Source organism: Malurus melanocephalus, unplaced genomic scaffold (assembly GCF_030028575.1).
Source record: "Malurus melanocephalus ecotype Western Australia unplaced genomic scaffold, MMel_1.1 scaffold_13, whole genome shotgun sequence".
NCBI lineage: Eukaryota > Metazoa > Chordata > Aves > Passeriformes > Maluridae > Malurus > Malurus melanocephalus.
Window position 1 is genome coordinate 3,363,695 of NW_026623245.1, and position 24,421 is coordinate 3,388,115.

The window sequence follows — 24,421 nt, forward strand, 5'->3', positions numbered from 1 at the left end:
CTCTTCAATTTTCAAACAACACTTTCCACACTTATTCTGCTGGCTGCTTTTTTTTTTTCTAAAAAAGAAGCACATTGATTGTGTTAGTATTTTATATAGCACATACCTTGCCTTTGAGATCTCCACCTGACCCACACATATTCTCTTTAGCAGCCACAACTGATTTCAAACTGAGTCCATTTCTACCASTGAGCTAAATATAAGTTCACTTATTACACCTAATTTTAATGTTCCCAGTTGGTTTATCGAGAAGAGCTAGAATCACATTTCCCAACCTTAAAAAATTGATTTCTGTGTGAAATATTTACACAGTGGGAATTGCTGGATGCCCTGTTGGATCAAATAACTTCAGATAAGGTCTCAAATGGCCGTGCAAGTGAAACATTGATATCTTCTGTCAATCTTGATGCAAGTAACATCTTAAAAAGGAAGAATTACATTATTTATTTTGATAAGACTAATTATTAGCCAAATAGTGTTSAGAAAGAAAGATGATTTTGRATGTGAGAACATTMATTGAGTTTCWTAGGCTGTWAAACAGAAATAASARCAAGTCAGATGCTTGAGGTTAAYRTTTTTWTTGCAATCATAATTTTTCTTCTGARAATTGCAGCTATGGGTAAAGACATGGGGGAAGGAAAATAGTTATTTTCTGCAAAATAGAGAAAACAAATAACTCTCTGTGCTTAACAAGTTATATAATTTTGGTTTTGCAATGTCTATACTGCTGTATCTGTTACTTTCCCCTCTGACATAATTCAAGAAATTGCAGCAAAGCAATCTCTGAGAACCTCAATCCTTCTTCCTACACAGAATTCACCTCCTACTCAGATTGTCCAGCTGCAAGCTCAGGATAATGACACAGGTAGAAATGGTTTCCTAACATATGGCATTCTCAAYGGACAYGGACTAAAATTCAGGATAAATGAAACAACTGGAATCCTTTATTCCACTGCCCCCTTTGATTATGAAGAGGAACCTACAGAGTATCAGGTTTGCTTTAGATTTCTTAAATCTTCTTTATTCAGAGCTCTTTGTCCTTCTCTTGGATAACAGGTGACACTTGTGCTTTAGTTTAGTTTGATAATGTGTGAACAATTTCTGTGTTGGTTTAGAGCTTGAGCATCTCAACCTGAGAGGCATTATTAAAACAAGCCACTGCCTTTGGACTAYAATGAAATTCAAGCTCAGCTCATTGTTCACCCACCCTGCAAACACTTCAGCACATGAATAACTAATTTCACAATGACAGCTCATGGTATTCAGTGTTGTCTGTWTGCTTGAATCTGGGCTGGACTGAGATATTGCAGATATGGTTCTCAGTTCATCCTCTTTTTGTTGTTGCCACTGCTGGATGTTTTTTATGATCTTGTTTTGATTCAAGCAAAAATGTTGGTGAAATTGTTGGTTCTACAAAGACATTTTAARTTGACTCAAATACTCCTTAAGTTTTCAATAATCATTTTGAGGTRAATTCAGAACCGGACTTTACATTTCTAGGAATATTCCAAAGTTTAAAATTGACCAGGATTTTTTTTTAATCCTTATGCAAAAACCTCTTTGTATGATTTCTCCTCGCCAATAACTGTGTAACCTACAGGTTGTGGTTTATGCTGAAGATGATGGAATCCCTGAGAAGAAGAGGGGTTACTGCACAGTTGTCATAAAGATCACGGATGTSAATGACTGGCCTCCTGTCTTTGATCCGGTGGCTGAATTCAGTGTCAGTGAAAACGCACCTGTGGGATTCATTGTTGGAAAAATCACAGCATCAGACAGGGACACAGGAGACAATGCCTTTGTTCTGTACAGCCTCACAGGTAACAASGAATTCTGCCATTATCACTTTGTTTTCTATACAATTAGGAGCATAAACAGTATTATCCATTTTATTTCCTAACCTCTTTCCACAAATGCCAAGAAAAGGCTCACTTGCACCTGGTTTGGAATGTTATTAGTTTATGCTCATTCAATTTTCAAACTGCCTGAATAGGAACTTTGCAGATACTAAAAATTGTGCTTTTAATTGTATTCTTAATCCTGTTAAAATCATCTATGTAAAAAATCTTTAGGCACTTGACTGCTGTAGCTGCAATCAACAGGAGTAATTTGGATTAAAAAAAGTTTCCTTGAGTGAGGAATAAGGGTCCAGGGTCTGATTCATCCCTGCACTGAAGAAGACAACAGATTTAAGGAAATTTAAGGAAATTTAGATTCCTGCAGGAGCTGAAATGACTGGTTTAATTGTAAGGACCATCATGAGCCATGTGAATAGAGTTTTACATGGTTTTAGTCTGTTATTTCCAATAGGCACACAGGCTTTGAGGCTGGTTAAAATCAACAGAAGTCACTGCCACATCTTCTGGCAGCCAAACTGATTTCTCTTTACATCTCTGGGTCACTCAGCCCACCTCCATTAGAGACARTAAATTCAGAGACAACTCCTGTGAGAGGTTTTGGCAGGAACCCAGTTATGCCTTCGAACCACTGCAAGCAGCAAACATGAGRGTGAACCTAGAGAAGGTCAGAACACTGCAAAAGTGCCTCAAAAACTTGCACAGGCTTGGAGGATCTTGTTCAATAGACTGACCCCTGAACTCCAGTGTGCTGTCCATCACCAGGGTGACAGATGTGTCTGCAAAACCCATTCACCCATTCTCTTAGCTCAGGTTTCAAATGCCCATCCACTCAAAATATTTCTGCTCCTCTTCTACGTTATCCATACACTACTTAAAAAATGGTTTTGGTGAGCTTGGGACACAAGSAAACATTATTTAAGAGTGTAGTTAATAAAGGGCTTTTAAGATGTATTAATGCATGATGCCTGTTTAAATCTCTCAGGTGATGGGGAAAATACATTTGAGATAGATGAAATACAGGGCATCATTAAGATAAAGAAYTCTCCAGACTATGAAACCATAGATAAATACAGCCTGACAGTGACTGCAGTCAACAATAAATCTGCCCCTTTCTACCAGGTAAGAGACCATTACTGTAATGAACAGCCACTCTTCAGAGTGAATTTTGAACTATTGGGAGGAAGATCTGTCCCAGCCATTTACTGTGTGGAATAAATGAGTCACCTCACCACGTTTAGACTCRGATTTCTACAGCCTTTAACCACGCTGAGTAGCAGTATACTTTAATTATGTGAAAAGCTTCAAAGTTATGCATGATAGGCTTTGACCCTGAAGCATTTGCTGACTGACCTGTGCTGGGRAACTGGAGTCTTTGCCTGCTGTTGTTAGAAGTGTAAGTGATGGGATAATTTTTCATGGAAGACGTATTTTCAGCAGATGGTTCTAGTTCTGCTGTATTTCTTTTATTTGAAAAGATACTAAACACTTACTCAACAGAACTAGAACATGTGTGGTTTCCTTAACTGCATGTAGTACACGTTGGTCTCCTAAACATAAMCTGTTCTTACTCATTCAGACAAAAGTAGAATCCTACTGCAACATTGAATTAATGCCTCTCCCATTAAAATCCCRCAGTGATCTCTGATRTTGAGTTCACAAGATTTAACCCAARCAACATTTTACTGCAGCATTTTCAAAACTGGATTTATACTTTCTGCTGCATGTGCAAGGAAGAAAAAAACATGTTAAACAAGACATTCYAAATACTCTAAAATGCACTTTTTTTTCTAGGCAACTACCCATGTCAGTGTTGCAGTGATTGATGTGAATGATAATGCCCCAGTGTTTGCCCAGAGCTCCTATTCCGCTTCCATAAACATGGTGAACCCTGTGGGKGCTCCTGTCATCACCGTGAGCGCCACCGACAGCGATCAGGTAACTCCTCCTGCTGGACCCCAGCACTGCTCTGGGCTGCAGCACACAGACMTCCTGCTCCAGAAGCACCAAATGTRGCAGAAAGTGAATCCTGGTTAACTATCAGCTCTGGGAATTGGAAATGAGGAGTTTTGATGGCTCTGCATTGACACTGACGTACTCCCTGGCTCAGGACGTGTTTCCTCAGCTGTGTTTGCTTTAATTTTTGCCTTTACTACACAGAGCTGCACCTGTGTATACCAGAAGTATACAAGGGCTGAAGCAATTTAGTTTCTCTGAAGTTATTTGAACTTTTGAGGTAGAAGAATTTGTAAAAACTAAGCATCATAAAGTAGTTTGAACAAGAAAATGTCTGCTTGTCAAACTSCTCTGAAGTGTGGCACCCCAGCTCTGTCCCCATTTTTAAATGTAATTTTGTTTGATGTAYCTTTACTACACCCATCAAACAGTATCCAAGCACTGGCAGGGATATCCAGTAGACAACCAGGTCACCATGACAACATCACTGGTAATTATATCATTTACAAGATGAAACATCTCAAAGTGACAACAAAATAGGTGTAGCAGGTGCCTTCCTATTTCTTCGTGCATAATTTTGGTTAGAATAGCTGCAGCTGTGGTACATTGCTGCAAATAACAGCCTTTTTAATCGGCCTTTTCAATGATCTTGTATAAAAAGTSCAATTGCTTTTGAAAATTGCTGAACCGTGTGAGATCTGCATTGAGACACTAATGAAACTCCTCCTTCAGCTGCACAGAGTGGCACTTGTCCTCCATGTGCCACCCTCACCCCTCTGTCCCCCTCTACACATCCACTTATTTTCATTAGACCTTTTTGCCACTTTTTTACTGTATAAATGACCAATTTGTGGTGAATTTTCTTCTGCTTTGTGTTTTTTTTCTTTAATTGGCACCCATCCTACCATAGCAAACCCAAGTTTTCATTCTTTAAAAAAATCACTATTTCCAAAATAATTTCATTAGATGTTTTGTGACTCTCTTGTTTCAGTGTTTACCCTACCCTTCAAAATATACTCCCAGTCCCATGAAATCATGTTTCTTTCATGGCAGGGGCAAAATGGCCTTATTGAGTACTACATCCTCCCAGATCCCAGYGTGAGCCCATTCTTCCTGATAGAGGATGCGAGTGAGGGGAAGATAATTACAACTGGGAACCTGTCGAGATCTGGAGAGATGCATTTAACAGTGATGGCAAAGGACAAAGGTTCTCCTCCTTTAAATGACACCGCTGTGGTTACTCTGAATGTGTTTGACAACCGTCCATTCGTTCCTCRCTTTAACAAAAGTGAGATCAGGTGAGGCTTTCATATTAAATTACCGAACTGGGATGTGTTACCCAGGTAGTGCAAAACATGGCAAAGTTGAATTTCATTTTCATATTTTTCCATGCAGAAGAAAGGACATCAGTTTGGGGTTTTTTAAAGCAAAACACAGGAAATTCTGCTACGCTGGGGGTTCAGTGAACGTTAATTGAGGCATTGCCTTTTATTTATTTTGCAGCTTTTGTAAGCCAGATCCTTTGTCCCTTTCCCCTTGCACACTCGAAAACATTCTTCCTTTGGCTTTTCTCAAGGATAACCCAAAATCTGGCTGGAAAACCAGGATTTGCACTGCACTCTGAAAGTGGGGCAGACCCAGCAAATAACTAGGGGGAAAGGGCAAGATTTTAAACAGAGAACTCTCTCTTAAAGAGTTAAATTTCAAAGCCTGTGTGGGCAACAACTGATGGCAAATTTGACATGATTTATCATTTATTTCCTGCATTAGCGTTTCTGTTGCGGAAAACACAGGAGTGGATTATTTAATATATGCTTTTGCTGTGATTGAAACTTCAGGAAAACCTATGGATTACACTGTTGTATCGGGCAATGAAAAAGGTGAGTGCTGTTAAAATAGCCAAGAGAACATCATAACCTGTCTTTTGCGTGGCAGGTGTTGCTGTGCATAAATGAGTAGATGGAGAGCATGCTTAAATTTTTATTTTTTTTTTTAAAAAGGAGTACACTTAACTTCTTTCAGAGCTTTTCAGCACTGACTTTGCTGATCTTTGGCTTGAGAAAGGGTGGTAACCTGCTAAAAAATGACTTCTTTTAGTCTTAAACTAGGATAATTTAGAGACTGGGAGAGCCAAAGTAGAAAGTGYTGTTCACAAGCAGCTTCCTCCCTGCCAAGCATTATTTCCTTGCTCTTGTGTTAAGGCATCTGCCCTCCTGCAGCCGTTGCAGCTGTGCCCAGGCTCCATTTGGCCCACAACAAAGGAAGCACGTAGAACCCSAGAGAAAACATGGAAATACATAAAAAATGGAGTTGTGCAAGGAGCAGATGCAATTCTTGTCATCTGTGAAATAATGTGAAATTATTTTTCACATATACCGCTCCTTTCCACGTTTGAAAGCTGTTTGGCCTGGGGTAGGAGCCCAGCTGTGATGCCTTTGCTGCTTGGCCAGTGGAAGTGTTGAATTTCACACTGTTCAGAGCAGAGGAGCCACGGAATCATCCCAAGAGCAACTAAGACACGAGAGGTAGAGTGGGATACAAGTGAAATGGCAGCTGCAACAGCCAAATCTGTATTTTTCCTTGCAGGTCACTTTAGGTTGGATCCTCAAAGTGGTGAGCTGAGAACAGCAGTGAATTTGGACTATGAGGCCATTTCTCAGTATGTGATTCTAGTCAAAGCCAACGAAAAAGTCTCATCTGCTGCAGGAGTCCTGCGTTCAGGTAACTTTCTGCTCTCCCTGGATGCAGCAGAGATGTTGCAAAGCCCCAGCGTGGCCCAGCCTTTGGAATTGGGGCTGGGATTTGTTGTTGCTGCTAACTGGTGTGTGTCACAGACCTGTTTGCTGAGAACGTGGCCATGCTGACGCTCTCCGTGCAGGATGTGAACGAAGAGCCCGTGTTCTCCAGCAATTCCTACTCTGCCCGGATTCCCAGCTCTGTGCCCTACAAGTACCCTGTCATTACAGTCCAGGTAGGGTATTTCCTCTGCTCTTCTCCAGGGCAGAAACCCTGGGAAAGATCTGGTTTTCTTTCACTGGATTAAAGGATCTCTTAAATCCACTCTGGAGAGCCTGGCTCACTGATTGAAGAGCAACACACAGCCCAAAAGCCAAGTGTCACAAATCACCTTTTTTAAACCCAGGCCATGGATCCAGACTCAGGAGACAATGGACATCTGCTGTACAGCTTAGTGAGTGACCAAACCAACGAATTTGACATCAATGAAAACACTGGGCAGATTTTTACAGTTTCTGTAGCAGGAAAGGCTGGAACATTCTATCTGGAAGTCCAAGCTGCGGACCAAGGCACAAGAAGACTCACAGCCCAGACAACAGTCAATGTAAGGAAGATTGTAATGTACAGTCTTGGTTTACTTCCATGTCAAAATTGTAAACAAGAAGGACATTTTGGAAATGGCAAMAAAAATCCAAACAAACAAAMAAACCCCACTGTCAATAAGGCTGTCAGATACATGAATATTTACATACTAGAATTAAGAGGTTACCATTTTCATTGACATATAAAAATATGTTGCCACAAAACCTGACTTTTGCAGGACAATTATTTCATAACAGACCGTTTTTGTTATTGTTTAGTGTTTGGTATTTTTTTTGCATCAATCTAAGAGAGGGACAACTGCTTTAGAAAATCTCACGTGTGACTCTTTTTTAGGTAACTGTTGATTCCAGTTCCAGCAGCAATATTGTGATGCTGGTGCTCAATCAGAAGATCAATGTCGTGGAAAGAAACATTGCTGAAGTACAAAGGTATTTTTGAAGCCAKGAAGCTTATSCTGGTACAATGTTTARTGATAAATTTAGAATCCCTTTGGGATAGGGGTCTGACWGCCTACAGGAAAGTGATACAGCCAGTGCCCAGGAAAAGCCAGGCCTTCAACTTCATGTAGCTCACAATAATTTGAGGGAATTCACAGGAGTCCACCCATTTTTGCCTTGTAAAYTTTTGGCTGACAAATGTCAAAGAGATCACTGGACTATGCAATTTCAAGAGGTCTCTTCCCACCTCAATGTTTGTGAGCAGCCTAGATAAAGGTTCTCAAGAAGAGCAAGATAAAAATGTGGAGACATAGTACAGACACCACAAATCAAACCCACCATTGCTACAGGTGGAAAACCTCCCTCATGGCACTGCAGCAGAGCTTCTCCAGGAAATCCCAGTCCTGCAGGAACAGGGGATTAGCCAGGGATGTGTGATGGCCACACTACAATTAAAAACATAATTGGGCCTTCTTGGCATTTTAACAAAGATGGAAGATCTTTTGTTTGCCTCTACATAAGCATATATTTACATTGGAAAGATTGAATCCTGTGCTTATAGAGGGAAATCATTCTGAAGGTTGGAAAAATGAGTTTGTGATGTTGCTGCTATTATGGCACCAGTTTCTTGCTGGTAAAAATTAAATGGAAAACTTCCTTGGAAGCAGCTGGTACTGATTGCTAGCAGAATGATAGACCACTGGTCCAATCCAGCATGAAAATCTCTGTGCTAAAGAAGAAAACAGTGAAGATTATGAGACTCCATTTCTCTCCTCCCCACCTTTACTGTTTCTATTAATCCATAGATATTATTTTTCTCTACCACTCAATCCCCCAACAATTTTGGGTAAATAGCTTAATTYCTTTGCTGATAATAATCCTGCATTTTTACTTAGATTGCTTAGATCAAAATAGCTGCCCAGGTATTTTTATTAGCATCAGTTAATATCTGCCATGTGTTGCATTAAATACTACTTCATTTAATTTCCAGAGTAAAAGAATCTGTCATGGCCCAGTTAACTAAAAATGTTTTCTTCACATGATSTCAGGGTCCTGGAAGATCAAATTGAATGGAATGTATACATCGTTCATGTTTATTCCAAGGAGTTTGAAAGAGAAGCAAGGAGCAGCACTGATGAAACCCAAGTAAAATTCCTTGCTTTTGATGAGGCACACCAGGAAGTACCTGCAGAAGATGTAAAAAGGTCTGTATGGCACAGTCTGACTTCTGGGTGTCAGGGCTTATGCAGATARGATTCTTTAGAATTCAGAGAGCCTTTTCACTATTTACTGAAAGCTAATTTTCAGAGTTTGCCAAAAACATGCATAAGGCTGTTTAATTGTGCAAAACAGATTTAATAGTCAGTTTAAGAAAAAAAAAAGCTGAAGCAGAAAGAATATAACTGAAATATACATTGACTTCACAGTGGCAGAATGTTGATTAAAAACTCCCACTTTAGGTGAATTTTACATTTCTTTGGTAACATGACAGTGATGTGGATCCAGTTCAGCTATCCAAGGCTTGCAGYATTTTAGGCCACAAGCACCAGGGCYGKCTGCTTGAGAACAGCACTGAATCTGAAACCTTGGAAAAGGTCTTGGCAGACCAGTGAGGGATATTCTGTATTTTCTTCACCACTCCTCCAGCCAAAATGAAAGTCTGGTAARTCATGCACATTTTACCCTTCTCTCCTCAGAAAACTGAGGGAGAAGAAGGGTGACATCGAGCTGGAACTGGAGAAGGTATTTTCAGCATCTGTCAGTGCTGCCATCGAGGAGGCTCCCGGTGCCCCGGCGTCCCCGGAGCTCGTGGCCTCCATCGTGCTTGGGGTCCTGCTCGCCGCCACCTTCTTTGCCTTCCTGGCCTATGTCCTGCTGGATCTGAAAAAGAAAAGGTACACAGAGGGTTACCTTAACAATGTCCTTTAGATCTACAGATAATTGGTTAAATTAAATGTCAACTTGAAAAATATTTGTCTGATAAAATACTGGTATTTGCACTGAGCATCACCCAAGATCGGCTACGGTGGATGCACCACACACATCTGGAAGCTGTTTCTTCTTGTGTTTGTCACACAGCAAAAGCAGAAATAAACACTTCTAAAACAGTAAAAAGTGGGCAGCAGAAACTATGAAATGTAAGGTGGATATTGCAAGCAGCTGTAATACACCCAGGAGTCTCCCCTGACTCTGTGAATGATGAAATCAAGGGAGGTTCTGCTGCTTAACTTCAGTGACACCAGGGCCACGTGTTAGAGGAAAACAATTTCCAGAAGGGAAGTAAACATTTACACTGCTACCATTATGGAAAAACAGGAAATACTCTAAATTAATTCCCAGAATAATACTGAAAGTAAATGTTGTGTATTAAACTTACGACACAAATAAGTAGTTTTCTGTTTCTAAAACAACTGTAATGCCAATCTTAAAAAATTTTTTATTATTATTATTATTATTATTATTATTATTATTATTATTATTATTATTATTATTATTATTATTATTATTATTATTATTATTATTTAATGTATTATTTTCAGAAAATATGAGAAACAGGATTTGGTTAAAAAAGTTGAAATTATGGAGGGCATCGATAACCCATGGGCAGTTGACAAAAATGGAAGTCTGAAAAGCTTAGAGAAACTGGAGCACATCAATAATGGGTAAGTAGACTGCTGCTATCACAAATTTATAAAAGATAACATATAAAAAATTGTGGTTCTAGTTTACTCTGGTACCATAGGATTTTCCTAGGATCTTTTCTAGGCTATAGGTCCATTTTTAAGGCCCCTCACAGTGATAAATTAAAAATCTCTAGAYTTGAACAGAGTTAATATCTTTTAATCTTGTATCAAAGGCAAATTCTTACTTATTCTTTAGCAAATGGTTAATTGTTATGTAGAAAAGAACCTGCAGGATACAAGAAGCTACTTAACATTCCCCTGTGAAAAATCCCACTAATTTTGAGATCAGTGTACATGCTGCTCTTGGTTTTAGAGAGACTGAGATTTCTGTCTCAGCTCAAGGTGCTATGAATTCTCTTAACTCTCTTAGGAGAACTGAGATGATATCATTTGACAACCTGGAAGGCACCAGAGGAAGTGATGCTGAAAAAGATGAAATTCAGACCCCTGAAAAAGACAATTATCTGGAGACAGTGCTGCTGGATTACAAGAGTGAACGTGAGCAAAATGGAGCATCTGAAAAAGCTGCTGAAAGTAGAAATGTAGAGGCCCAGCCCACTGCAGGATTCACAACAAACCAGGTAATGAGCTGTTTGATTGCAAAGCATGGAGTGAAATGTATTTTACTGTTATTCATCAAATAACTGAAGGCATTATCAAAAAAGTAAAWCTGTGATGGAACTAAAAAGAARTATCTTGTGAAGTAATCYCTGGAAGTGTTCAAGGCCAGCCTGGACAGGACTTGGAGCAACCTGGTCTAGTGAAAGGTGTCCGTGCCCATGCAGGGGGCTGGAGCTGGACAATCTTTTATGGTCCCTTCCACCCCAAAGCATTCTGATTCTATAAAAAGATATTACAAGAGTGGCTGCTTGTCCCTGCCTGGAATGASGAGGACTTTGATCCAGAAATGATGACTCTCTTCTGTCTTTATGGAATGTGTACAGTAAAGGGTTCTCAGGTGCTACTCCTAAAACTTAGAACCTTAAAACCAATGCTTTCTTTGGTAGCTCCAGAGACAGAACACATATGTACATTTATACACAATTTTATGATTTCTACTGCTTAAAATTTGTCCACACTCAGCCATTTGTAGTTTTCTGCCTCACCTGCTTCATGCTTTTTTTGCAGGATTCCTTTCTGGCTGACACAAATCAGAAGTCAGCTCTTTCCTTAACACCTCATCCCACAGTGCCTGCCACTGAGAGAGAACTGAAAGGGGTCAAATTTTCAGAAGTGGCAGTGATTTTGGATGCCGAGCCTAAAGATGAGCCTGAGGATGATGAACCTGAAGATGATGACTCTGGTGATGATGACCCTGAAGATGATGACTCTGGTGATGATGACTCTGGTGCAGATGAACCTGAAGATGATGAGTCTAGTGATGATGGATCTGTTTTATAGGAACACTTCGATGAAGAAAATTTTTTAGAAATAACACAATGAGACTCATTGGAACAGAATTAAATTAACACTAAGAATATGGGTGCTCTATCCAGATTTTAATTCTGCTGCTGTTGTAAGGGGYGGATAAGGAAGAAAACAAGCAACATGCGGGAAGGGCTGCAGTGCTGTACTGCAGAGCTGCTTCCCCAGCAGCAGCGCTACCTCTCAGTGTATTTAATTTCTTTTGGCACGTGTCAAACCGGCAAGACAATAAAATCAAAGACTCCAGAGGCGTTGCCTTGTCATTGCTTCAGACTGGAGTAATCTTGGGACAGCAGTCATTCTCTTCTTTTGCACATAAGCACCTGCCGTGGTGTTTCAAATCGAGAGTTCTCCTATTTTTCGGGAATTTCTCCTCTTTTCCCGTTCCGCGGTGCCTTTCCCCGGGCAGGGAGCAGCCSCGTGGGCGCGGCTTTTCCCGGCACAGGCGCGGAGCCGCGGCCGCTCASACCCGGAGGGAGAGCGCGGCTCCCGGGGCGCTGCGGCCGCTGCTCCCTCCACCCTCCGCKGGGAGGAAGGGCAGGGCAGGGCCTCGCCTTCCTCCTCCTCCGGCGGGGCGGGGAAGTTTCTGGCACCTTCTGGCGGTGCCGGCGGAAGCGGCCSGGAGGGAGGGAGGGAGGGAGCGGGCGGAGGCGGCGCCGCGGCGGGGCCGGGGCAGCGCCATGGCCAAGTGGGGCCAGGGGGACCCGCGCTGGATCGTGGAGGAGCGGGCGGACGCCACCAACGTGAACAACTGGCACTGGTGAGCGGCGGGAATGGCGCGGGAATGGAGCGGGATGCCGGCCGGGGGGTGGGGGAATGGGCGGCCGGCGCTCACCCCGCCGCTCCCGGGGCAGGACGGAGCGGGACGCGACCAGCTGGTCCAAGAGGAAGCTGAAGGAGGTGCTGGAGGGGCTGGTGGTGGAGGGCGAGGCCGGGCGCTGCGAGATCGGCGACCTCAAACACGTGGAGGGCGAAGCGTCCTGCAACAGCCGCAAAGGGAAACTCATCTTCTTCTACGAGTGGAACCTGCGCCTGAGCTGGAAAGGTACGGGGAGGAAAGGGGGATGCGAGGGATGGCCGGGGCACGGCAGCGTGTCCCGGTGAGCGGCCCGGCGGGGAGGTGGCTTTGGCAGCGATGCCAAAGGGGTCCCTGCTGCGGTCGGGAGCCATCCCTCTGCAGAGGAACCTGTCCCCTCCGGGCTGGGGAAATGTCTCGGCGAGCTGCAGTGAGTCAGAGTCGTGGCGAGATTGCGGGAGCCACGTGGGCCTCAACTGTGTAAATGCGTATTCTTAAATAACCTTGAAACCCGAGCTTGGCTCTTGCCCCTTCAGCCAGGCTTTTTCCACCWCATATTCCTTAGCACTGCGTTCCCGGTGTATCAGCACGGGGTTACTCGCTTGACTTTGCAAGAAATGAATCCCTGCATTGTGGCGGCATTGACAGCAGAGTGCCTGGGCTGCTTTAGTTCCATTGTGCCCAAATTACAGCTGTGTGTTTCCTGTGGAGAGCAGGCAAACCTAGCAAACGTCACATTCCAGACGTGTATAAAAACTACTGTATTTTACTTTGAGGATTGCGAATTACATGAGGCTGAAACTCTTTAGTGGGAAATAGATTCCCGTTATTTGGGCTACGGGGGCTGTGCCCATGCATTTTTTTGTTGTGCCACATCCGTTTGCAGTCCCCGCTCTTGGAGCTGCTGTGCTTGACCCATGACAAGCTTTTGGTTTGCATTTTGGCTTTTGGTGGTACCAAGGAATTGTTTCCATTTATGAGAGGCCTAAAACTTGACAGCAAATTGTGGCCTGTGTCTCGCACTGGAGTAGGAGGCAGGAGCAGCAGATGGAATGTTCCTGCATGGAATATTGTCCCTGGATATTGTAGTGCCAAGTGACAGGCTGTGCTTCCCTGAATACTCTCCTTATTTCTCAGGCCTCGGGTGTGGWGGTTTGCTTGACTGGAATATTGCTGAGACCAGGTCTGGAATTGAAATCTGCACACACAATGAGAGGGGACTTTAAAATAAGGGCTGTTGTTTGTTTTAGGTAGTTTTGAGTGTTTCAAGTGTGTTATAAATAAGAACCTACTTGGAGTGTAAATGTTAACAGAGAGGCAAACATTATACTCTGTCATGCAGTTTAAATCGGTGTGAATAAAAGAATTGTAACCAGCTTTTTGACTTCTTTAAGTTCAGCTACAATCACCTTAAGCTTTAAACACAAGTTAGTTTGGCTTTATGTGGCTTATTTCAGAGAGTAAAGTTTAAAAGTGGGCAGACAGTATTTTGTTTCTATTTCTGTGTATKTTCCTTCTAAACTGTTTCTCTTCAAGGTCTTTATGTTCGTCAGTGTTTAGAGACAGCTCTGACTTGTGCTGGGTGCTTCGTTAACACTGAGTGAATTGTGGCTTTGAGAGCTTAATTTTAAAGAAGTTGGCTACTAGACAGGAAATTATAAAAAAAAAAAACAGAGGCTGATGGTTCTTTTCGTGATAGCCATCATGTTGTGTGTTTTGAGAGTCTGAATTAGAAGTGAGAGTTCAGACTGAACAGCTAAAAAACTGTAATTGCTGTAATTAGTTCTGCAGGTCTTCAAGGATAACTGGGACTTCAAGTTATGATTAAAATGTGGGTATGTAAGGACARATGATAAGAACCCTGAGATTTGCAGCTGGTTTGGAAAGTCCAGTGTTGGAAAAACGTTGTGCTTAGCAATTTAGATAAGAGAAAAACGAGGAATTGAGGATACTTAATGGCACTAAAATTGAGCTAAATGGCTGTTCTGTCATTACTCAAACGATGTAATTAAGATTTTAATAGATTATTTCGGATTGTTATGAAAACATTATGAAAACGTTTGTCCTKTTAAAGCAGGTGTGTTATAGGTGGGTCTTCTGAGATGTGTGCTTCACATTGGAGTGGCAGGAAATAAAATAATTGTCAGTTCTGTTACCGAGGTCCCATGGAATTCCAACACATAATTTGATTGATAAAAAGGYAGTAAAGCTTTGTTTACATTACAAAGTGGTACTGAACATTTAGAGCTGCACCAATATTTTGCCTACGTAATGTTGAGCCASCAGCTCTGTTTGTTCACTGGTTGGACTTTGCTGCCTAGCACAGACACTCTCACCATGAAACTTTATTTTGTGAAAATTGCTAATAGAATTAGCTGAAAGGAGTCAGGTTTGTGTTTTGCTCCCCAAAACTCCTTCCTGCGTGCTTCCACTTCCTTTCTGTGGAGAGCAACCAAAAATAAGACCTGCTTTATTGTCTGCAAAGAACACATTGTGTGGTTTTCCTGTACTAATCCTGGTGCTGGAAAARAGCTGGGAAGAGCACACTGAGGTGGCTTTGTGGTGGGCCCAGAAGTGTTTGAAGGATGGCATTAACSAGTTCCCATGGCTTTACTGAGTGACAGGTTCTCCAGGGAGGCTTGAGGTCTAGTTCAGCTTTCCCTGTGTGGATGTGGTTTTGTAGTTGAGGATTAACAGACTTTGCCTGTTGTGCAATCCCTCATTGCCTCAGCCCTGAGTGGGGAGGGATCTTGGCACTTGGTGATGCCAACAGTCCTTCACTCTCCTCCTTGCCAGGGAACACMTGGGCATTTTTTAGACTCCCTCGCTGGGAGCTCGACCAGTTGGGTTCTGTGGCTGCCCCASGATCACACGGGGGCTCAAAGAAGTAATTAAAATAATGAGAGTGATGTTTAGTAGCAGCGGGATCAAGATAGGGCCTGTGAAAGTGGGAATCCTCAGAAATACTGCAGCTGCCTTCATGATAATCCCCCTGTGCTCACCCCTCGGCTGTTGGAATTTGAGAGTTTTGCTGATGAAGCATCTTGTTGGATCTTTTAAGTCCTGATGCTGAGCTGATAGACCTGCATGTTTCTGTTGTTGCTTTCTGAAGAGATTTTATCGGGATCTGTTTAGCGAGTCAATTTGAATAACAAAATGCTTTTGCAAGGCCAAGGGGGAGAGTCTCCAGTGTAATTAAAAAAAGCCTCAGATCTTACACTCAGTCTTTCCAGTGTGGATCAGGGGCAGCTCAGTGGGTGGGCCTTGGCCCTAAGGGATGCAGAAGTGGAGCRTAATTCCTGTCCTTGCTGGGGCTCTCTGCAGTGCACAGTGATTGTAAAGTGGTTAAAAGTAATATCAAGTACTCTAAATGTGCCTGATTTTCCTACTATAAAAAATGTTCATTGTGTGCATCTCCATGATACATATTTGTATGATACACATGCCTGCATGTTGGGAGCTTTCACACAATTGAAGAGGGCATGGTTGGCACCTCAGGGTGCTTCTGAGCCCGGAGCAGACACGTTCAGGGGAAGAGGAGGTGATTTTTTTCCCCTGCCACCCTTAGATGCACATTCAGTGTTGGTGTCAGAGCAGTTGTCACCTGCAGGGGAGAGCAGTGCTGGAGCAGGTGGGTCCCTGTCCATCCCTCGGTGCACCTGGATAGGGAACAGAGCTCCCAGGAGAGCCTTAGGGTGCTGCTCAGTTCCTTCAAATCAGCCTTGAGGYAACTCCCTTCTGGTAACACTTCTGTACAACTGAGTTCCACGTGTAAAACTCTTGCTGTGGGGGAAATAGTTTTTAATAATGCATTTAAGAATTCGTTATGTTAATACAGGTACAGTGAAAGAGTCTGGTGAGAAACATAAGGGATCTGTTGAAATTCCTAACCTGTCAGAAGAAAATGAGGTAGATGATACWGAGGTAGGTGTGAAACACTGCTATGGCTGTACAGGTTCAGAATTCTTAAATAAAGTATATAGGCATCATATTTTGATTTATTTATTACTAACTGGGGATATTAYATGTGGATAGTTGATTTCATGCTTTTGTTTATTATTCTTGGAATTACRACTTGTACTGCTCTCAGATTTACTGATGAGGAATGTGCACTTTGCTTTGCTAAATACTGATTGTAACAATGTGTTAAGTACAAATTTGAGATGAAATCTGTTTGTAGTCTTAAAAAACCCCACCAAACCAACACAGCAAACCACTCCGAAGCCTTAAGACCTTAAGGAATCCCCGTGTGGGGATAATGGATGACACTGGGCTTCCACAGATCCTTCAGCCTCTGCTGAGTAGCAGCTCTTGTCTCTACTTGATGAACTGGACTGAGTGGAAATACATTTATTTATGTCTTAAGAGGACTTACTTTTAGCAGATTTTGGCTAACCCAAGAAGATGATGAATTTGAAACTGCAGCTGTCCTCTGAGCATAGTAATTAAAGCCCAAATGCTTTTCTTTGTTGCCAGAACCCAAGAGGCTCCTGGCTGGGGTCTCTTAAATGCTGTAATTTGTCTATTTTTAGATAAATGTTAGCAAGAAGAAAGGGGAAGGTGATGTTCTGAAGGATCTGATGAGAACTGAAGGAACCACCAAAGTCAGAGAGGCCCTGAGGGACTACTTGAAAGCACTCAAAACAGGTAAATGAAAACGGGTGAATTGAGCAGCACCTCCAGAGTGTTCCTGTGCAGGTGCCTCTCCTGAACAACTTTGCCAAGGAGTGACAAATCCCTGGGTTTGTGTTGAATTTAACAGGCACCAGCTGAGATGAAATCAGTCASTCCTGACACTCAGAATCTTTCCTGCTCTCAACCATGGCCATGCCCAGAAGGTTCTGCAGTGACTGAGGCCGTGCTGTGTCACACAGGCCCCGCCAGGGCTCAGCTTGGCCTTTCTAAGATTGGCCAATATTAGGATTTCTTTTTGTTACCTAAATGTTTTAGAAAACTGTGTTCTTTGCCTGAACTTCTGCCTTATTTTTGCGCTCTTTTTAGTTCTTAATTAGTTATTTCCTTGACTTTCTGAAATGCTTTTGTATTTTTGCTCTACAGTCTCTATTCATATTTAAGTTTGCTGTTATCATTTGAGAATCTAAGGTTTTATTATCCCARACTATCTCTAAATGTGTAAACTTGTTCTTCTAAACCATAGGTGAACCAAAGTTTAATTTTCCTTTCTGTTTTCTGAACGGTGGTATTTTTGTGAGTTGCTGCTTTTCTCAAGAGCCAGTAAGGTGTGTTCAAAAAATTCTCAAACATAATTAAATTTTTAGGCAAATGTTTGCTCTCAACTGATTTTAATCCTTGTTGATTTCATTCCAGTGAAACTGTTCCTTTAAAATGAGAATATGTGTGTGTGTATATACATCTATATATGAGATACCAGGGTTCTCCCTGTAATGGTAAACTACTTTGTTAAATTATTACATCTTTTTTTGTCAAATGCCGTGTAATTTTCCCAAGTTGGATCCAGCAGGTTTTTGGCCAGTATGATTTTTAGGATATCCAAAGGTTCTTTAACTGGAAACTCAGAAGAAAGCAGCCTCTGACAGGGATGGCTCCCATTCTGTATTAAGTTTCACTCCCGTCTTCTGCCAGACTTTTCTTCTTTGGATATTTTTGCTCTTTGATCTAAACATCTGCTCTGCTCTCAGAAGTCTGTGCAGATGTTATTAATTTGGGCTCAGATAACTTGGAAAAGCATTTTTAAGGGAAATGGTTGTTAGATCTGTTCCTGATGGAAACATAAGGGTAAAAGTGGGGAAACTGGACTGGGTTTTATCTCCTGTTCAGTGTTCCTGCACAGTTTTACCCGTTCTCCAGGGTCTGGTGATCTTCACTGTGTGTCTGAATGTTCGGGGGGTTAAGCAGCTCAATTTTCACACTGAAAAGTGCTTTTCTTCATTTCAGAGTTCACCTTGGGAATGATTCTGCCAACAAAAGCTCCTGTTGGTCAGGAACTGGCCACGGAGCGAAAACCAAGTGGGAACACTGTGCAGGTATGCTGCCTTCAGTTTTTTTCACTGAATTTACTGACTCCTGAATTAATAATACTGTTAATTAAATACAGAAATACATTGCATAATTAGCAGGTATTCACRCACTGTGTTTGAAAATGTGCAGCTAGTAACAGTCCTGATTTTATACTCATTCCAATGAATATTTTTTTTTTGTTTTGCAGGACTCTGTTACACCACAATCTCCAGATATGGTTGGAGTAAAAATTCCAACAGTGAGGATACATATGAGGGAAGTCTTCAACTCTCCAGCTGATGAACTATACAGCATCTTCACAAATAAGGAAGTAAGTGATACTTTCAGGAGGCATTTTAACCAAACAGGCACGGTGTCACCTATAAATTCCATTTGATGAGAGCTTATCAGGTTGCCTTAAACCTTTTTTTGCCAGCTGTTACCTTAACAAAGCCAGGYAATCAAAGTGAAGTTTGGGTGCAGCTTCCCTGTGCTCTCCTTAAAAAAGGCTTTGCTGTTTGATGTAGGTGTTTTTGAGGGGCCTGAAGGGCTCAGTAATGGCACTGCTGTTCCCCCCAGCTTGCAGGTGGTTAAATAAATTACTGCAGGTGATGTTACTGTTGCTTATGGGGTGTGAAATACACAATCACTACTTTTGGGTTTGTGTCCTTCAAAAGAGTCTGGGCTGGTATTGGGACAACTTTAAATTACAATCCCAGGGCTCCCTCTGGGAAACAGAAATGGCAGCTCTTTGGCATCCTCCTAAAGCTGCTGCTCCATTTCCCTCATTTCCCAGTCTGGGAACAGCCAGTTCTGTCTAGAGCTGTGTCTGTGCTGGGGACCAGTGTCTGTGCTGGCTGCTCTGTATTGACCAGTGCAATTTTCTGAGCATTTACAGTTTCACTGTTACCTCAGTGGACCCTGCCACCACCCCAGCCACCACCCCAGCCATGCTGTATAAAATCCAAAGCCCCATGAGTGTTTAAAGAAAGACTCACAGGGAGATCAGAGTTCAGTGAATTCCTTCAGCATCCCCCTCTTGTCTCAACATGGTGCATTTTGTGCTCTKTTCTTTTTTGCTAGTTGGTACAGAAGTTTTCCAAGTGCCCAGCCGTGATTGAAGCAGAGAAAGGAGGCAAACTTCAGATGTTTGAGGGCTGTGTCAGCGGTGAATAYACAGAACTGGTAAAAAGCTCTACTCTATACTTTAAAAATAGTGTGGGGAGGGGTAGTGGCTCCTTCTCTGAGCTAAATAGTGTAAATTTTTGACATTGCAGCTTCTCTGATACTATTTCAGTTCCTATATTTCAAAGCCAAACAGCTGCTCTGATGTAGGGTGATTTTTCWATCTCATCAAAAAAGCACAGACTGACCATACCTAAAGACCTGCAGGGGAGGAGAAAACAGCATAAGCCTTTGTAACTAGGGGGAGCAAGAAAGCAGGTGTAAGGTTTATCTCCCAAATCCACATCCCTTTTTAACTGGAGAAATGATCTCTCTTCTATTCAGGGCAAATGTTACCCTGTACCCAGCTGAAGGGAAAACCTGATAATTAGAGCTCAGCTGCATTTTTTAAAATGTCCTAAAAACCATTTTCAGAATATCTGAGGGAGTACCTGACTTGTGTACTGGGCCAGGCTGCGTTGTGTAATACAATCACTCAGTCACACTCCCAGATTTCCGTGGGGAAAACTGGGCTTTGTCCTTGTTTCAAAGTCTGCAGAAAAATAAATGTTTTATGTGCAGTAACCAATAAGTCCTGATCTTTTCACATAGCAAAAACAGAAGAGAGGAATGCAGCAAGCTGAGAGCTCCATGAAAACAGTTTATTTCAAAACCATACCCCAGTCTTGCTCTTGTTTACACGCATGTGTCAAATATTCCATAAGATAATCCTCCTCTCCCTTTATTTTGTAATGGGAGTTTCTCCAGTGCTAATGAGGAGAACCTTCTTATCTTCCCACAGGTCCCAAGCCAAAGAATTGTCCTGAAGTGGCGGTGTAGGAGCTGGCCTGATGGTGAGTTTTTCCAAGGATCTCTGATAGTAGAGGGCTCCTGGGCAGGGAGAAGCCACAAAGGTGGCAGGGAGCAGCCTTGGCTAGACACTCCTGTGCTCCATGTCCTTTGGAGAACAGCCCCGTGTCCAGAGAGCTGGGAATAGAGGCTTTGCTCAGACAGGCAGAGCAGAGGAAATCAACARCAAATGTTGCTCTTCAAAAAACACTTCACTGACAGGTCCCGTTTTCTTCCCTCAGAACATTATGCAACAGTGGCCTTGAACTTCCAGGAGCTGGCGGCTCAGTCGGAGCTGGAGTTGGAATGCAAAGGGGTTCCCGTCTCCCATGAAGAGAGTACAAGACAATGCTGGAAGAAGCAATATTTTGAAGAAATACATATTTTACTGCAGCAATCAAAAGACACCATGGAATGATAACAGCACTGTAGTTTTGTTAGGGCATTACTTTTTATACTTTGTTAACATTTGGTTTTTAAAAAAAAGAAATAATTTATTTGTGGGAAGAATAAAGACCCACTTCTATGAGACTGTACATAGTTTAAGCACTATTTATGGGTTTTTAGAGAATGAGAGGCAAGTCAGACTCTGCATACAAAGAGCTTTACTCGGGGACAGTGATCTCTGTTCTGCTTGCCTGCAACTTCAGAGAGTGCTGATGATTCTGCTGCAGTGAACCCTGCCCTCAGAGGCTGGGGAGCTACACAAATCAATTGGAAGCATTTCCAGTTCCTTAATAYTCAATGTATCAAGTGGCAAAATTAAATCCCTGTAGGAGACGGAGTTCCCAGCAGAGGTGAGCTGAAAGGGATTACAAAACTGCTGATCATTTCAAGAATTGGGGGGTATCATTTACAGCCTCTTGGAATCCTTGCTAGATGCTTTTAACTGCAGACTGTTTTCAACTGCAGTTTTAGGAAAGATAATTAACAATGTCATGTAATTATTAAGTCTGCATGCACTGTACTCCCTTACTTGACCTCAGTGTGACATTTATTTAGGAAGAAGTAAACAATAATAGTGCTTTCTTTCTGCAGTTCTGTAAAACCTCCCACTGAAATGATTTACAGCCCTCTGCATACTGTACCTCAGAGAGAACACTTGTTAAGAGAACTCTGACAGGAACAAATTGTAATTCCTAATTAAACCATCTCGAGGTGAGCAAGGATAATTTAGTTCTGAAATGCTTTTATAAATAAAGTGTAAAATGAAATATGCAATTTGAAACAAATTGACCACAACAGCACAGGCTGCCTTTGGAAAACGTGCTTGGCTCAATAAAAATGTGACTTTCCATCACATTGATTTTCTCCATAAACTGATACTGCCCCACTGAATAAGCTTCTTAGAAGTAAAGTCCTATATATWTTATTTTTACAGAATGCCAAAATCTGGCAACCTTACCACTCAAAAGGCTTCCATAATCCAGAGGATACAGATGTGTGCTGCTCCTTGCTACAGGCCAGGTTCTCCTGGAAAGTTTGCAGTCAGTTATTAACACCTTTGAACTGAGGTGAGGTCTGTGACAGTAACCAGGACAAAGCTCCCACAGTGACAGGAGAGCACAGAGCACTCACTGGGTGTTGCACTGCTGCTGCTTGAAGTGTCCAGGTGGGGAGGTGGGGAACAGCCTCTTAAGTAATGTCATATTTTGGAATCTGTTTATGAATGCTCTTAGTTACCTTTTTTGCTCAATATTCAAGGAAGAAAAGCCTGATGTTTTGAATATCAAAATGATTTAAGGGTAGTGGCTGACAAAGGGAAATTAGGGTTTAAGACAGTTCAGGCTTCAGCAGGTTTGTGGGTAGATGAATGAGATATTGCAACAATTTAATACTTGGGGGTATGTGGTTGTATGCAATTCCAGGTTTCTTCAAACAGTGAAACTACAGCCCCACTGCTGTCTCTGGGAATTGTGCCTCACCCATTTTCTCTCCTGCCTGAAATCCCCTTCCASCTCAGGGTCACAAACAAATTCCTTTGAATTTTCCTGTCTCCCTGCCCTCGCTGGAATGGAGCAATTGCCAGTTACTGTTGTTACACAGGACTTAATTGTGCTTCCAGCATTGCCCTGCCCACCCCAGGTGTGGGGCTGCCAAAATCCTTGGAAAATGAGGAGGAACAGCCCCGTGATGCTCTAAAACTGGTGCTAAAATTTCTCCTAGACTTTACAATAAAAATAAAATAATGTTAAGTGACTCCTTAGCTGAGAAAGGGAAAATAATTCAATTTTACATGATTTTTAAGATCATGGCCAAAAGTCTTTACAGATTTCAACAGGCTGAGTGCCAGAGGAGAGGGTGATGATGCATGGAGAAGGTATTTAAAAGGTTAATTTTGAAGGGGTTAAATGGGAGGTGGAAATTCCAGGAGGAAATAAGTAATAATAAATGAGAAGTGGGATAAAGTCTGGAAGAAGAGGAAAGCTTTTAAGAGATTTGAAGAAGACAGAGATTAAAGGGTTTAGGGTTAAAGGGTTTTGAAAGGCAGGAGAGGAGAACTTTTTTGAAGGCAAAGAAATCCAACCCAGAAAACTGAACTAAAGTGAGAGAAGAGGAATAGTACGGAAATAAAAATGACTGAGTATGMAAGGTGAGGGAGACAGAGGACAAACACCTGGAAACAGGCTCTGGAAAAGTAAGATACATTAGTGTGGGTACTGTTTACTTTTGTTCAAAAAACTACTGGGAGAAAATTCTCTGTAAAAAGCACAGAAATACTCAAGGGGGAAATTAGGAGGTGATGTAAGGGAAGAGCAGTAAGAGTAATCATATTTCTGGTAATCCTGGCATGATTAATGGTGCGCTATTTGTGTGTGCTTTATAGTTAGTCTACTTAAAATGAACTAAAAAAACACCCCAAAGGCCTGAATGGCACAACTTTGATGTGATCCCATCCTGCATGAGATGTAAAGACTGCAGAGGGCACCAGCTCAGACAAGAGACCAACCATCAGCTGCAGAGGTTTAATAATTCAGTAATTAATTAACAAACTACTCACCTAAAGGGTTACAATGGCTGCTGCATCTCAGGTTTTGATCCATCCACAGGCCAATGTTCTCCTTGACAGATGAATTCTGACTGTAGTTTTGACTACAAGGTGTTGATTTCTTTGGATTTACAGTCTGGGGAGAAGCTGATCAGAAAAAGTAATACAATTATTACTAAAGAGAACAAAACCATTATTGTTTCATATCTGAATAATGAGGAGACCAATCTAAGCACTTACCAGTGTCAACAGTGTCTATAAATGCAAGATAAAAATGCTAAATAAATCGGAATATTAACTGTAAACTTTAAAGTCAAATTAATTACAGACGGTTAAAACCATTGAGAGTGAGTTCAAATGGAGCAAGAGCATCACAGACTCAAGGAGAAGCAAGTGATGCAAAACTACAGTAAATGGCAGATGGAATGACAGAATTTTGAAAAAGAAAMGACCAAGGTAGATGGAGACAACAGAACAACAAATGAGCTGAGCAACTGGAAAATKAAGCTGAAAATGGAGTTTAATGAGATATTAAAACCAGTAGCATTGACAGTTCAAAAGGTCACATAGGAAACTGGTATTACTCAGAAATAACAGGGAAATATGATGGGAGAGATGATAAAGGCATTCCAGCATTTCAGGGGTGCAGAAGCTGTCAAAAAGTGAGAGCACAGTCAGAGCAGAGGGAAAAAAGTCTACAAATGGTGCAGGAGAAAAATRATAGAAGAGATGTTAAAATAAGGGAAATGAGATGCCAAGGTACGCTGGCTTTTGACAACACTTCATGTTCCAACACCAGCCACCAGTCCCTCCATGTGTGACGACCTTTGTGCACAGTAAACAAGCACCAACATTTACACAAATCTGAACATCTGACCATCATTTTTCCCTGTTGCTGTTTCACTTACGAAGTTCTTTGCTGAGAAATCCAAAGACTGAAGCAACAT

The 24,421-nt window shown here is 41.9% G+C and overlaps 2 protein-coding genes across 2 annotated transcripts in view; both read left to right on the forward strand.

Annotated features, from left to right (window-relative positions):
* Positions 1-11,673, forward strand: part of LOC130582697 (protocadherin Fat 4-like) — a 34,873-nt gene extending 23,200 nt beyond the window's left edge. The window contains exons 27-41 of the mRNA XM_057381568.1: positions 814-993; positions 1,601-1,820; positions 2,842-2,978; positions 3,651-3,794; positions 4,866-5,110; positions 5,583-5,692; positions 6,399-6,533; positions 6,647-6,783; positions 6,955-7,152; positions 7,485-7,579; positions 8,638-8,793; positions 9,286-9,483; positions 10,129-10,251; positions 10,643-10,853; positions 11,401-11,673. Of these exons, the coding sequence (XP_057237551.1) occupies positions 814-993; positions 1,601-1,820; positions 2,842-2,978; positions 3,651-3,794; positions 4,866-5,110; positions 5,583-5,692; positions 6,399-6,533; positions 6,647-6,783; positions 6,955-7,152; positions 7,485-7,579; positions 8,638-8,793; positions 9,286-9,483; positions 10,129-10,251; positions 10,643-10,853; positions 11,401-11,673 (2,562 nt within the window). The remainder of the gene's footprint in view (positions 1-813; positions 994-1,600; positions 1,821-2,841; positions 2,979-3,650; positions 3,795-4,865; positions 5,111-5,582; positions 5,693-6,398; positions 6,534-6,646; positions 6,784-6,954; positions 7,153-7,484; positions 7,580-8,637; positions 8,794-9,285; positions 9,484-10,128; positions 10,252-10,642; positions 10,854-11,400) is intronic.
* A 666-nt stretch (positions 11,674-12,339) lies between these two features.
* Positions 12,340-21,780, forward strand: LOC130583312 (activator of 90 kDa heat shock protein ATPase homolog 2-like). Its single transcript, XM_057382595.1, has 9 exons — positions 12,340-12,457; positions 12,552-12,742; positions 16,332-16,417; positions 17,026-17,140; positions 18,410-18,498; positions 18,681-18,803; positions 19,556-19,657; positions 20,439-20,490; positions 20,728-21,780. The coding sequence occupies exons 1-9, from the start codon at positions 12,378-12,380 to the stop codon at positions 20,901-20,903; spliced, it is 1,014 nt and encodes a 337-aa protein (XP_057238578.1). The 5' UTR covers positions 12,340-12,377; the 3' UTR covers positions 20,904-21,780.
* Positions 21,781-24,421: the final 2,641 nt, after the last annotated feature.